Source organism: Oncorhynchus keta, chromosome 6, assembly GCF_023373465.1.
Source record: "Oncorhynchus keta strain PuntledgeMale-10-30-2019 chromosome 6, Oket_V2, whole genome shotgun sequence".
Classification (NCBI taxonomy): Eukaryota; Metazoa; Chordata; class Actinopteri; order Salmoniformes; family Salmonidae; genus Oncorhynchus; species Oncorhynchus keta.
This window is the reverse complement of record NC_068426.1, coordinates 28,624,851-28,640,393: the sequence shown is the minus strand read 5'-3', so window position 1 is coordinate 28,640,393 and position 15,543 is coordinate 28,624,851. Positions and strand designations below refer to the sequence as shown.

General features: G+C 43.5%; 1 protein-coding gene across 1 annotated transcript; it reads right to left on the bottom strand.

Annotated features, from left to right (window-relative positions):
* Nucleotides 1–10,322: 10,322 nt before the first annotated feature.
* On the bottom strand, nt 10,323–14,414 carry LOC118384872 (T-box-containing protein TBX6L-like). The gene is made up of 9 exons (XM_035771562.2): nt 14,274–14,414; nt 13,956–14,100; nt 13,613–13,715; nt 12,627–12,791; nt 12,350–12,496; nt 12,156–12,232; nt 11,988–12,067; nt 11,632–11,869; nt 10,323–11,269 (listed from the first exon to the last, which is right to left on the bottom strand). The coding sequence occupies exons 1-9, from the start codon at nt 14,287–14,289 to the stop codon at nt 10,795–10,797; spliced, it is 1,446 nt and encodes a 481-aa protein (XP_035627455.1). The 5' UTR covers nt 14,290–14,414; the 3' UTR covers nt 10,323–10,794.
* Between the last annotated feature and the right edge of the window lie 1,129 nt (nt 14,415–15,543).

The following is a 15,543-nucleotide window of genomic DNA, read 5'->3' as shown; positions in this document are numbered from 1 at the left end:
GAGGATGACATTGGCATTTCTCTACAAGTAGGGTGAGTCAACAAGTTTTTCTACTTGCATGAATGCATGTGCAAGCACACACAGAAATCAGAACCATGGACAGCCACATCATATTTAGCTCATGTTGATTGGACTAAATTGTTTTTGGTATCTTTTAATTGTCACTGTATTAGACTAAGCAGAGGTGATTTGATGATGTTGAAGTGTAAATGGTGCTGGAATAGTGGAGGCAGTTCCTGTTTTCTTAACTATGTGGTTCTAAATCAATAGTTGTTCAGTGGTCTGAAAATGTCTGAAACATTAACTTGCTTGACCATGCTGTAGGTCATGTAACTGTCTGTTTCATGCAATTTGCGTCATGGACTTCACCAGACAGAGGTTGCTATCCCGTTTTGTGATAAAACAACGGTGTGGTTGAATTTATTCTGTCTCCGTCTTCTCATTGTCTCAGCCTTTAGGCCTATATATCACAGACACAAGGCATATGAATTACCAGCAAATAACGAAATTATCACACACAACACGTAAGTTGTAATATGGCTTTGGGGTGGGGTATGCAGATGAGCATCTCTGAGACGGTTTCTGACAGTTTGCACAGAAATAATACCGTTTCATCAGCTGTCCAGGTGGCTGGTCTCAGACGATCCCACAGGTGAAGAAGCTGGATGTGGAGGTCCTGGGCTGGCGTGGTTACACCTGGTCTGTGGTTGTGAGGCCGGTTGGATGTACTGACAAATTCTCTAACTTATGGTAGAGAAATTAACATAAAATTCTCTGGCAACAGCTCTGGTGGACATTCCTGAAGTCATCATGCCAATTGCACGCTCCCTCAAAACTTGAGACATCTGTGGCATTGTGTTGTGTGACAGAACTGCACATTTTAGAGTGGCCTTTTGTTGTCCACAGCACAAGGTGCACCTGTGTAATGATCATGCTGTTTAATCAGCTTCTTGATATGCCACACCTGTCACATGGATGGATTGTCTTGGCAAAGGAGAAATGCCCACTAACAGGGATGTAAACAAATTTGTGCACAAAATTTGAGAGGAATAAGCTTTTTGTGCGTATGGAACATTTCTGTCCTCTTTTATTTCAGCTCATGAAACATGTGACCAACACTTTACATGTAGCGTTTATATTTTTGTTCGGTACATCTTTTTTGTAAGGTCTTCATGGTGAGAAAGAAGATTGTGGTCTGTGTTGAAGGAGGGGAGAGCTTGACTTATCTGGCCCATTGGTATGGAAACCACCATGGCACCCAGCCTCGACTAGGCTATTCGTAGATTTTGTCCAACAAGTCAGATGGTAAAAAACATGCCCTCCATAGTGTGGTCTTTGGAGATTGCATTACACAACAGAGATGCATTGCACATCTGCGTCTATATCCACTCATCTTCCAGTATGTCTCACACTTGATTGAATGGCTGACTCCTGCTTCTAGCAGTCTACGTGGTATATTCTACTCTTTGAGCTCAACGTTTGTCATCTCCAGCCACTGCAGCCCAGGCTGACTGGAAGGCCACAGATGCTTGCAGTGATACGCAAGAACAGGTGCATACGAGCAGAGTGGTCAACTACGGCCAACTCTGGGGTTACCACCGCCAACGGGTGTCTCGCAGACAAAGTGGCACTACACTGGCGGCGATATAAATAAGGCCATTACGTAACTGTTTCTAGGCACGTATGCTTCTGAAATAAAGGATACAGTAGCCTAGATGTAACTGCATACACAAGAGGGCATTGTTTTACCCCAAATTTGAAACGGTTGTGTTCCTCTTTCTCCCAGCCTCCCCTGTTGATCCTTCCTTTTACAGGTATGGGCCCCCATTTGATCGAATGGACTTCTACCCGCTGCTCCACTCCAGCCAAGTAGACTTCTCTACATTCTCGCCCTTGCCACAAAGACTCGAAATCAGACCAACCTGCATCATGTTCTGTCCTATTTAGCTTCCAACACAAAATGTCAGGTTAAATTAGTCATTAAAGGCTAACTTGATGTATTCATTTAGACTGTTATGGCTTCAATGGTACTTCCTGACATGAATCAGGCTGTGTAGCACAAGGTCGATACAGGCCTCTCTCCATTCCATTAGCAGCTCCCCCAAGCTATCTGTTGGTGGCTGCCATGTTGGAGTGTTGAACCCATAGTGATGTGTTACCCTGGGACGTGTGAAAGAGAAGTCAGGCTCTATCTTCTCTACAATGTGTATATGCTAAGTAGTGGAGCAGGATGACATTCTGTGGCAGTCTAGATAGGTTAATGAGTCAGCATTGATTGGCTTTGTAAATGCTAGTGTTTACCCAATCCATTATATTCTTTTGGCTATTTTCAGTGTGTGTGTGTGTGTGTGTGTGTGTGTGTGTGTGTGTGTGCATGTATGTGTGTGTGCATTTGTTTCTGTGGGTGTTAGTGTGTGTGAGAGAGAGGAGATGCTCCCTGACTTTCTTCAACCTCAAACTGAGAAAGGGAAGTCTTTGTGGCATGCCTCTCCTATGTTATATTCTCTCCCTGTGATGGCCTTTCCTCAACTCTGCTTGGTCAGTCACGTCTTCCTCTCTGACTCCTCATCTCCCCTCTGGTCCATCCATTTGTCCTGTCCGGGGAAAGGAATCCGATTTTCTCCTTGGTTGACTTGCTCAAATGAAGCAGAAAGCACAGAATGAATGATGAGCCTATTTTTAGCCAGTTTTCATTAGTCACGGTCAGCTGAACTTATGGCCAGCTCAGGCTCTTGTCATGCTAGGAACAGCTAAAACTGATTTTTAAATGGCACACTGGTCCTGGAGTATCACAACCACTGTCTGTACTCAAGCAGCTGCAGTGGTGTAAAGTACTGAAGTAAAATTACTTTAAAGTACTACTTAACTAGTATCTGTACTTTACTATTTATATGTTTGACAACTTTTACTTTGACTTCACTACATTCCTAAAGAAACTAATGCACTTTTTACTCCATGCATTTTCTCTGACACCCAAAAGTATTCGTTACATTTTGAATGCTTAGCAGGACAGGAAAATTGTCTAATTCTTGCAGTTATCAAGAGAACATCCCGGGTCATCCCTACTGCCTCTGATCTGGCAGACTCACTAAACACAAATGTTTGTAAATTATGTCTGAGTGTTGGAGTGTGCCCTTGGCTATCTGTAAGAAATATATAAGGAAATTGTGCTGTTTAGTTTACTTAATATCAGCAATTTGAAATGATTTATACTTTTACTTTTGATAAAATTGTGCTGTTTGGTTTGCTTAATATCAGCAATTTGAAATGATTTATACTAAGTATATTTTTGCAATTTACATTTATTTTTGATACTTAACTATATTTAAAACCAAATACATGTAGACTTTTTCTAAAGTAATATTTTACCGGGTAACTTTCACTTTTACTTGAGTCATTTTCTACTAAGGTGTCTTTACTTTTACTCAAGTATGGCAATTGGGTACTTTTTTCACCACTGAGCAGCTGTCACTCACTGTGTTTGCATGGGCATCAGTCCATTAATAATTTTCTACCTAGTTTAATATCTGTGAATATGTTTTCGGCACTTTTGTGCTATTTAGATTACGATAATATAAACGATAAGAATGTCTAAATGGTTCATGAATATTGAATTTAAATGACTGAATAGGAATGCATTTTGTTAATTGCATTGCAGCTCCTTACATTTCAAAATAGGTTCCACTAACTGATCTGTGCTCAGGTATAAACTAACAATATCTAACTGATCTGCTCTCAGGTATAAACTAACAATATCTAACTGATCTGCTCTCAGGTACGATATAAACTAACAATATCTAACTGATCTGCTCTCAGGTATAAACTAACAATATCTAACTGATCTCCACTCAGGTATAATCTAACAATATCAAACTGATCTGCTCTCAGGTATAAACTAACAATATCTAACTGATCTGTGCTCAGGTATAAACTGCATCTGTTTTTTGGGTATCTGTACTTTACAACTTTTACTCTACTACATTCCTAAAAATAATTATATACTTTTTTCTCCATACATTTTCCCTAACACCCAAAAGTACTTGTTACATTTTGAATTTTTAGAAGGACAGAAAAATGGTCCTGCAATTCACACACTTATCAAGAGAACATCCCTGGTCATCCCTAATGCCTCTGATCTGGCGGACTCACTAAACACAATTGCTTAGTTTGGAAATTATGTGTGAGTGTTGGAGTGTGCCCCTGGTGTCATAACCAGCCATAAAATAATGCAATATATGACACAAAAATTCATGGCAGTGTTATGACTGTATTGTGATAGGTTATGCAAGTTATATCAGCTGTTGTGACATTGTTATGACCGTGTCATAATGTGTTATGACCCTGGGTGTCAAGTAAACTGTTACCAACTATTCTTAGTGCCCTTCTATGTCCGTCTGTACCCTGCGTTACCAACCATCCTATGAGAATGAAAAACTTATAGACTTGTGGACTTGTTTACGTGCTGCTGTGCGGTTTGTTGCTAACGCTACTTTGCTACCTGCCAATTTTCCGTTTTTTTACTTTTTAATTACCGTATTATATATTTTAAAAAATTTGCTCGCTCGACTTTCTTAATTCAACTTTTTCAACCTAGACGCTTTATCTGGACATGGTTCTACAGGGCCTCCACCAGCCGAAGCTAAGTAGTAACATTAAGCCTTCTATTTGCAGTCTCTGTACTCATAATATACAGGAGAACAATCGCCTTACGGAACCCAAACCGGCTGCGTTCGTGCGCCATCGTGCATAGATGACACGCAGGTCACGACACGCAGGTTAAAATATCAAAACAAACTCTGAACCAATGACATTAATTTGGGGACAGGTCGAAAAGCATTAAACATTTATGGCAATTTAGCTAGTTAGCTTGCACTTGCTATCTAACTTGTCCTATTTAGCTAGCTTGCTGTTGCTAGCTAATTCGTCCTGGGATATAAACATTAGGTTGTTATTTTACCTGAAATGCACTCCAACATTTAATCCACACATGAAACGGTCAACCGAATCGTTTCTAGTCATCTCTCCTCATTCCAGGCTTTTTCATCTTTAAACATATATTGTGATTGGCATCTAAACTTTCATAGTATTACCACAACAACCGGTGTAACAGTATAATTTTAAACCGTCCCCTCGCCCATACCCGGGCGCGAATCAGGGACTTTCTGCACACAACGACAACAGTCACCCTCGAAGCATCGTTACCCATCGCTCCACAAAAGCCGCGGCCCTTGCAGAGCAAGGGGAATTACTACTTCAAGGTCTCAGAGCAAGTGACGTAACCGATTGAAACGCTATTTAGCGCACACTGCTAACTAAGCTAGCCGTTTCATATCCGTTACACTCACCCCCCTTTTGACCTTCCTCCTTTTTCCGCAGCAACCAGTAATCCGGGTCACGGCACCAATGTAACAGTATAATTTTAAACCGTCCCCTCGCCCATACCCGGGCGCGAACCAGGGACTTTCTGCACACAACGACAACAGTCACCCTCGAAGCATCGTTACCCATCGCTCCACAAAAGCCGCGGCCCTTGCAGAGCAAGGGGAATTACTACTTCAAGGTCTCAGAGCAAGTGACGTAACCGATTGAAACGCTATTTAGCGCACACCGCTAACTAAGCTAGCCGTTTCACATCCTTTACACTGGCAACACAGTTTGTCTTTCAATCACCCACGTGGGTATAACCAATGAGGAGATGGCACGTGGGTACCTGTTTCTATAAACCAATGACGAGATAGGAGAGGCAGGACTTACAGCGCGATCTGCGTCAGAAATAGAAATGACTTCTATTTTAGCCCTTGGCAACGCAGACACTCGCTGACGCGCGCGAGCAGTGTGGGTGCAATAATTGAATAACATAGATTTCAAAATGTATTTTGCAACGCTTGCGCACGCGACACGAGTGGTGTAGTCAGGGTATTATGGTGAGGTTAACCCTGCTGCAAGCCCAGCTTCAGACGCAATTGTTAGGCAAGGGTAATTTAAGTGTAGGAAAGGATGAAACAGCATCTGTGCCACCAATAAGTACAGATAGTAGTATAAATTCCCTCGCAAAATCCCCGCAGACGGACAATTTTCTCATGGCTTCTGGAAGGAAATGCTGTAGGAATGCTCAACCGATGTCGCTAATTCAGCCGACAGAAACTTTCAACCGGTTCTCCCCATTAAGCAACGAGTCGGAGTCAGAGGCCAAGCCTTCTCTGGTCTCTCCTCCTCCCGTTATGGGGTCTGAGACGCCGAAGCCTCCCACCATTAGCTCTGACAAATTGAAATCCCTAGTCATTGGAAACTCCATTACCCGCAGTATTAGACTCATCCAGCGATCATTCACTGTTTACCAGGGGGCAGGGCTACCAACGTTAAGGCTAATCTGAAGATGGTGCTGGCTAAGGCTAAAACTGGCGAGTGTAGAGTATAGGGATATTGTTATTCACGAAGGCACCAGCGATGTAAGGATGAAACAGTCAGAGGTCACCAAGCGCAACATAGCTTCAGCGTGTAAATCAGCTAGAAAGATGTTGGCATCGAGTAATTGTATCTGTCTCCTCCCAGTTAGGGGGAGTGATGAGCTCTACAGCAGAGTCTCACAACTCAATCATTGGTTGGAAACAGTTTTTTGCCCCTCCCAAAAGGTAGAAATTGTAGATAATTGGCCTTCTTTCTGGGACTCACCCACAAACAGGAACAAGCCTGGCCTGCTGAGGAGTAACGGATGCCATCCTAGATGCAGTCGCACCCCTAAAAACAAAAAACATTTCTCATAAGAAACTAGCTCCCTGGTATACAGAAATTACAGAGCCCTGAAGCAAGCTTCCAGAAAATTGGAACGGAAATGGCGCTACACCAATCTGGAAGTCTTCCGACTAACTTGGAAAGACAGTACTGTGCAGTATTGAAGAGCCCTCACTGCTGCTCGATCATCCTACTTTTCCAACTTAATTGAGGAGAATAAGAACAATCCAAAATGTGTTTTTGATACTATCGCAAAATTAACTAAACAACAGCATTCCCCAAGCGAGGATGGCTTTAACTTCAGCAGTGATAAATTCATGACCTTTTTTGATGAAAATATCATGATCATTAGAAAGCAAATTACAGACTCCTCTATAAATCTGCGTATTTCTCTAAAGCTCAGTTATTCTGAGTCTGCACAACACTGCCAGGACCAAGGATCAGGGGAGACACTCAAGTTTTTTAATACTATATCTCTTGACACATTGATGAAAATAGTCATGAACTCTAAACCTTCAAGCTGCAAGCTGCATGCCCTATTCCAGCTAAACTACTGAAAGAGCTGCTTCCTGTGCTTGGCCCTCCTATGTTGAACATAATAAACAGCTCCCAACCCACGGATGTGTACCAAACTCACTAAAGGTGGCAGTAATAAATGACTTAAATGTAAATGTAATAAAGCCTCTCTTGAAAAAGCCAAACCTTGACCCAGAAAATATAAAAAACTATCAGCCTATATTGAATCTAACGTTCCTCTCAAAAATTGTAGAAAAATATGTTGAGCAGCAACTCACTGCCTTCATGAAGACAGACAATGTATACCAAAGGATTTTGTCTGATTTTAGACCCCATCATAGAACTGAGACTGCACTCGTGAAGGTGGTAAATTACCTTTTAATGGCGTCAGACCAAGGCTCTGCATCTGTCCTCGTGCTCCTAGACCTTAGTGCTGCTTTTGATTTCATAGATCACATTTTGACATTTGTCCTCTGACAAATCAACTGTAAATTTCGGTCTTCCTCAAGATTCCGTTTTAGGACCAGTATTGTTTTCACTATATATTTTACCTTTTGGTGATGCCACCCGGAAACATAATGTTAGCTTTCACTCCTATGTGGACGATACACAGCTGTACATTTCGATGAAACATGGTGAAGCCACAAAATTGCCCTCCCTGGAAGCCTGTGTTTCAGACATACGGAAGTGGATGGCTGCAACTTTCGACTTTTAAACTCGGACAAAACAGCTTGTTCTAGGTCCAAAGATACAAAGATATCTTCTGTTGAATCTGACAATTAATCTTGATGTTTGTACAGTCGTCTCAAATAAAACTGTGAAGGATCTCTGCGTTTCTCTGGACTCTGATCTCTCTTTTGACGAACATATCAAGACTGTTTCAAGGACAGCGTTTTTCCATCTACGTAACATTGCAAAAATCAAAAACTTTCTCTTTCTCAGAAAAATGTATCCATGCTTTTGTCACTTCTAGATTACTTTCGGGCTACCCGGATAAAGCACTAAATATACTTCAGTTAGTGCTAAACACGGCTGCTAGAATCTTGACTAGAACCAAAAAATGTGATAATATTACTTCAGTGCCAGCCTCTCTACACTTGCTTCCTGCAGGGCTGATTTCCAGGTTTACTGCTAACCTACAAAGCATTACCTGTCTTTCCAATTTGGTCTTGCCGTACATACCAACACGTACGCTATGGTCACAAGACACAGGCCTCCTTATTGTCCCTAGAATTTCTAAGCAAACAGCTGGAGGCAGGGCTTTCTTCTATAGAGCTCCACTTTTATGGAATGGTCTGCCTATCCATGTGAGAGATGCAGACTCGGTCTCAACCTTTTAGTCTTTATTGAAAACTCAAGCATTTCCCTTCACTCGCATTAACATCTGCTAACCATGTGTATATGACAAATACAATTTGATTTGATCTCTTCGGTAGGTCATATGATTGAGTGTAGTCTTTTGCCCAGGAGTACTATTATTTGACCATGCTGGTCATTTATGAACATTTGAACATCTTGGCCATGTTCTGTTATAATCTCCACCCGGCACAGCCAGAAGAGGACTGGCCACCCCACATAGCCTGGTTCCTCTCTAGGTTTCTTCCTAGGTTTTGGCCTTTCTAGGGAGTTTTTCCTAGCCACCGTGCTTCCACACCTGCATTGCTTGCTGTTTGGGGTTTTAGGCTGGGTTTCTGTACAGCACTTTGAGATATCAGCTGATGTACGAAGGGCTATATAAATCAATTTAATTTGAGTGTGAAGGTGAAAGGAAAGGCTCTGGAGCGACGAACTGCCCTTGCTGTCTCTGCCTGGCCGGTTCCCCTCTCTCCACTGAGATTCTCTGCTGTAACCCTATTACAGGGCCTGAGTCACTGGCTTACTGGTGCTCTTCCATGCTGTCTCTAAGAGGGATGCGTCACTTGAGTGTGTTGAGTCACTGACGTGATCTTCCTTTCCGGGTTGGTGCCCCCCTCGGGTTCGTCCCGTATAGAGATCTTTGTGGGCTATACAGGGCCTTGTCTCAGTGTAGTAAGTTGGTGGTTGAAGATATCCCTCTAGTGGTGTGAGGGCTATGCTTTGGCAAAGTGGGTGGGGTTATATCCTGCCTGGTTGGCCCTGTCTGAGGGTATCGTCGGATGGGGCCAGTGTCTCCCAACCCCTCCTGTCTCAGCCTCCAATATTTATGCTGCAATTGTTTATGTGTCGGGGGCTAGGGTCAGTCTGTTATATCTGGAGTATTTCTCCTGTCTTATCCGGTGTCCTGTGTGAATTTAACTATGCTCCCTCCAGTTCTCTCTCTCTTTCTCTCTTCTCTCAGAGGACCTGAGCCCTTGGACCATGCCTCAGGACTACCTGGCCTGAAGAGTCCTTGCTGTCCCCAGTCCACCTGGTCGTACTGCTGTTCCAGTTTCAAGTGATCTGCCTGCGGCTTTGGAACCCTGACCTGTTCACCGGACGTGCGACATTGTCCCGGACCTGCTGTTTTCAACTCTCTCTCTCTCTATCGCACCTTCTGTCTCTAACTCTGAATGATCGGCTATGAAAAGCCAACTGACATTTACTCCTGAGGTGCTGACCTGTTGCACCCTCTACAACCATTGTAATTATTATTATTTGACCCTGCTGGTCATCTATGAACGTTTGAACATCTTGGCCATGTACTGTTATAATCTCCAACCGGCACAGCCAGAAGAGGACTGGCCACCCCTCAGAGCCTTGTTCCTCTCTAGGTTTATTCTTAGGTTCCTGTCTTTCTAGGGAGTTTTTCCTAGCCACCGTGCTTCTACACCTGCATTGCTTGCTGTTTGGGGTTTTAGGCTGGGTTTCTGTACAGCACTTTGTGACATCGGCTGATGTAAAAAGGGCTTTATAAATACATTTGATTGATTGACTTATTTACATGTGTTCCTGGCCTGTCCGACTGTGGGAGTGAAGGACTCACCTCTGTGTCCCTTTGTATCTCTCTGTCATGCAGTTTCTGCTTGGTAACATTGATGACCCTTCATGTTAGAACCACTTGTGGCTTGTGAGAAACCTCTTAAGAGTTGTCATATTTACAACAGTTATGATGTAGAGAACTATACCGATATGGGAATCTTATTATTATTTATTTTTGGATATCATGATATCCTTTTGGTCATAATCTGATCTCAATTGTCATCACTTTGATAAGTAAACAAAAACGCATACGCACATCACATGCGTAATACAAGCATGAATGCCCACAAACATTTGAATGCAGTTCATATGGAGCACCAGGCACAGTATGAGGAGGCTCAGTCCATTAAGTCCAGTATATAGCTCAAATAGCCATCTGCTATTTCCGCTAAATAGGACTGCAGCTCTGCATAGACTTGGAACAGAAAATTGCACACACTTCTCTTGACACACATGTCCATAGCAGAGAGCAAGTTTTTTTTAAACACACTTGACGATATCTTGGTTTGGACCTCGTGCACAAAGATCATAGGCTCTCACTTTTCTGAAATGTCACAAGTAGCTTTGTTCACAGAATGAATCTCAGCTCCTTCACTTTGTGAGTCAGAGTCAGCTATTCTGATCATTATCCAAACTCAAGTACTGGCTCCAGCTCCACTCTGCCTCTGTGTTGCCATGGTGATGGACGCTGCGTTGGTGGGTGCCGTGGTCTGCAGTCAGTGTTTGACTGGTGAAGAAGGGCAGGTGGTGAGTCAAGGACTGTCCAGGGTACTGTCCTGTACCACCCTCACTCCACTGACCCATGCCCTGGTTAGTAGTGTAGTGGCCATAGAGGGGATAACTGTAACCCAAGTACCCAGGGTAGGTTTTGGAGGACGTGGGCAGATGGACAGGGGACATGCTATAGTCCTGGGGCATAGCTTGAGCCAAGGGGGTGTGTCCCATGTCCCTGACAGGGCCAGGACTGTTAGTCTTGTGCCCAGGGACAGTGGCTACATCACGGAGGTGAGACTCATAGCTGCGCCTGCCTTTGCAATCCTCCACTACAGAAGATGGAGATGGAAGTCTGCCATGCTCAACAGATCTGGAGAAAATAAAAATATGTAGCGGGTTACTAATATGTCATCAACCCACATACAGTATGTGAACTCAAACACTCGCTGACTCAAAGTGTCACTTTTAATTGCACAGTATGGAGGTGTAGTCTGCACCATAGAGTGCCTGTTAAGTATAGCACTGAGTCACTGAGTTTTCTATTGGCATAATGGGTCAGGATTCTGCATATGAACCTGTGTGGGTGTGCAGGGTGTTAGAGTGGGGATTCGCCTGTATGTTGGGTTTCACCTCCATAAAATGGAAGTCAAAGTATGCTTTACAATCTAGTTTATGATGCTACAATGTTGCGCTTATACATGCATGCGTGTGTGACTGGTGGTTGTACAGTACCTGCATGGTTGGGAGGACATAGATGCAGGGCCAGGCACCATCTGCTCCTCGGTGCTGTAGTCCTGTCTGTGGTCGTGGAGCTCCAGTAGTTCAGTGTGCAGGCTGTGGCTCTGGGATGGGTCCTGTTCTATGGCCCAGGGGGAGAAGAGATCCTCCTTAGCCGACACCATGTTCTCCGTTGTTCCCAAGGTTATCCCCCGTTCTGCTGGCTCACAGTCTAATTTTGCCCTTTGGAGGTCTAAATGGGAAATGATTCTGGATCAATGAGACTGCCTATAGGCCTATGGACTGGACAACATTTGACATTATACAGATCTGATTAGTCTAATTTTACTGTATAGAGTTAAGAACCACACCTGAAGGACTTTTGAATTCTGTTTCTCTGTCTTGTTTGGCTTTCTTTGAAGCATTTCCAGAACTCTTGTTGGATCGACACCTATATATATAAAAAAGACAATAAAAACTTGTAAAGCACGTCTACCCAACTCACACGCACGTAGTGTTATAGTTCTATTGATCCCTACCTCTTGCTATGAGTACGGGTGTTCTCCCCTTTGAATCCTTTAGCAAAGGGGTTGTGGTCAATCTTCAGTTTAGCGATCTGAAAGCAGGAGTGGAGATGAAGACATCAGATTGGGTTACACCCATTCCCAAAGAGCAAGTTAATTACGTGGCTACGCCGTTTGTATGTGCTTAATACGTGAGTTGATAGACGGACCTTAGTGTTCTGGTAGGCCGTGACTGCAGTGAAGGAGGTCTCAGGGAAGGAGAAGTAATGGAAGTGTCCCCAGCGCACACTGTGCAGACTGTCAGCCTGGACCACAGAGAAGCGTGGGATGTAGCGATGCATAGAGTGCAGGATGATCTGAGGAGAGAACAGACACCACTAATGAGTCAACTAATAACGTTGTTTACAGAAGTGACAGCTGTCTACTCTCAGACTGTGAGAGGTTGCGGGCTGGGGATCCAGTAGAGAGGGAGATACGTGTTCTTACATGGCCGTGCTGGTCCAGTGTGTGGTTGGTGAGTTTGAGCTTGAGAAAGGACACCGATTGTTTCATCCAGTAGGAGCCCGGGGTGGGGGAGTCTGGATGCACGTACGTCCGACAGGGGAGCTGGGGCTCGGCTTTCCCAGCCATGTCCCACTGGCCTTTATTCCACTACAAAGAGAGAGAGAAGGGGGGAGGGGATGGGCGTTACTCAGGTGTGAAACGAACCACAAGACAAGCCTCGACACGTAGACGCTCCACAAAAACTCACATACCCCCAGTCTTTACACTGATATATATAAGGAATATGTGGTGCATATTCTTGCAAGCTTGAACAGTATCCTATAGGTACGTATATAATTGCGTATAATCTACCAACATATATACATGAACTGCTATAGCAAAGGAAAAACACTCCTCTCTCTCTCTCTGGAGCATATGGTCAAAAGCAATGTGTACTGAGGGGAGGGCCAGTGGATGCATGGAGGGGGCATTGCTCCCCATTCACTTTGATTGGAGCGGGGGGGTTGTTAAATGGCCGTGGCTGAACCTCCAGCCGGGGGTAGAAAAACAGGATGTAGTAATGGTCTTTGATATGCAGTGTGGCTGGGTGTGGGCGGGGCACCGTCTGGACTGTATGCTGGATGCAGACTGACTGCAGGCTTGTCTTCTACTTCATCTCCTGATGTTTCCTTTTAAAACAATGCCTGGCTATATTCCAAACTGTGACACATATAGCTTATCTAATTGGAACTTTCTCAATAGAAATGTATTGTAATGTGTGTGTAAGATGTGATATAGCAATCAAATGTATTATCAATTAAATGTATTTATAAAGCCCTTTTTACATCTGCATATGTCACAAAGTGCTTACGCAGAGACCCAGCCTAAAACCCCAAAGAGCAAGCAATGCAGATGCAGAAGCACGGTGGCTAGGAAAAACTCCTTGCAACTGAGGCATTATATAAGGATGGTGGACATGTTGTTTTTACCCTGTATCTGGAGTTGTCCACCGGAACCATTTCCACCATGAGGACATAGTTGGTATAGGGTTGGAGTCCAGATAGACTGACGTTGCAATGGGGAAACATCCTCCTGATACATACAAATCCACACTAATTGTATTATCCTCTCAATTCCTGATCACAACTCTATGCGCTCTCTCAGACAAAGTATACTAGCAGCAGATACAGTTTCACAACGTTGGTAAAGCTACAATATTGCATGAAATTACGGGCGAAATGTACTTTGTAGTGAACACACCATATCATAGAATGTGTTTAGGAGATTTACGCAGATCAAAAATGATGATGAAGGATATAACAACAATTGTACCGGCCATGTTTGGTGATTATCATCTCAGTCCCCAGGTTGTGGAAGGACTTCCAGAGGTCAGCCTTTTCCAGGGTCATCCTGACGTTGCCTTGGTGGTAGGGTTCAGCTGTAGGGGGGGATGGGGTCATCATGTTGGGCCTCGGCTCTGGAGAGAGAGAGGGGACATGGAGCCTTACAGAGTGGACCAGTGCTGGAGAAACCCTTTGTTCACAGGGATTTCCACAGACAATGCAACATTTCAACTATGCAATAGACTTGCTGTTACTCTCTTGTTAAACCACTGACTGACGTAGCAAAGGTTGAAAAAGTGATGCTTACCAGAGATATGCTGCATTGCCTGCACGGTTCACCACAATGGTCAAAGAGAAGAGAATTCCTTATCCAAATGTGTGCGCTGATATCGCTGCTGTCAGACCCACATCCCTGTGAGAATACTGTGAGAGGAGCTGTGGACTTAGTGGTGGTCCTTGGATCATGAAAGGTTTCCTATCAAGATCAAGACTTTCCTTTCCATATCCTTAACTTGTGGAGTTAGAGGGGCTGACCTCTGGAGTTCATTGGTCAGCCCAGAAGGGGAATGGCCCGTGAGGGCAAAGTGGGTGTGGTTACAACAGAGTGGTGTGCCTGGTTTCGAACCTTTGAAGTGTCAGACAAGAGGGTGGGAAATGGAGGGGGTGGGAATACTGTGGTGCTGTGAGGAAATAGCTGCCCGAACGTGACCTTTTGTTTCTAGAAATCACTGTTTAAAAAAAATATGTATATTTTCCAAATAAACTAATGTACCTTTATTTAACTAGGCAAGTCAGTTATTTACAATGATGGCCTACATCGGCCAAACCCGAACGACGCTGGGCCAATTGTGAGCCGCCCTATGGGACTCCCAGTCACGGCCGGTTGTTAAACAGCCATCCCTAACATTGAGTGGCTGCTGCCAACATACTGACTCAACTCCAGCCACTTTAATAATGGAAAAATTGATGTAATCAATTTATAACTAGCCACTTTATATTATATAATGTTTACTTAACCTACATTACTCATCTCATATGCATATACTGTACACTATACCATCTAATGCATCTTGCCATCTTGATGTAATTAAATGTATCACTAGCTACTTTAAACAATGCCACTTAATATAATGTTCTCATAACCTACTTTACTCATCTCATATGTATATACTGTACTCTATACCATCTACTGCATCTTGCCTATGCCGTTCGGCCATCACTCATTTCTATATATTTTTATGTACATATTCGTATCGATTCCTTTACACTTGTGTGTATAAGGTAGTTGTTGTGAAATTGTTAGATTACTTGTTAGATATTACTGCATGGTTGGAACTAGAATCACAAGCATTTCGCTACACTTGCATTAACACCTGCCAACCATGTGTATGTGACAAATACATTTGATTTGATTTATTTGTGATACAGCCTGGAATCAAACCAGGGTGTCTGTAGTGACGCCTCGAGCACTGAGATGTGGTGCCTTAGACAGCTGCGCCATCCAGGAGCCATTTACATTGCCCCCCCATTTGTTTTGTTTTTACACTGCTGCTACTCGCTGTTTATTATCTATGCAT

Bases quoted from the DNA above. Each gene is read 5' to 3' on its own strand.
- LOC118384872 (XM_035771562.2), bottom strand. The intron at 12,792-13,612 runs GTAAAAACAACA...CTCTCTTTGTAG, and splicing joins TGGACAACTCCAGATACAGG to TGGAATAAAGGCCAGTGGGA. The intron at 12,233-12,349 runs GTCCGTCTATCA...TCCTGCTTTCAG, and splicing joins CGGCCTACCAGAACACTAAG to ATCGCTAAACTGAAGATTGA.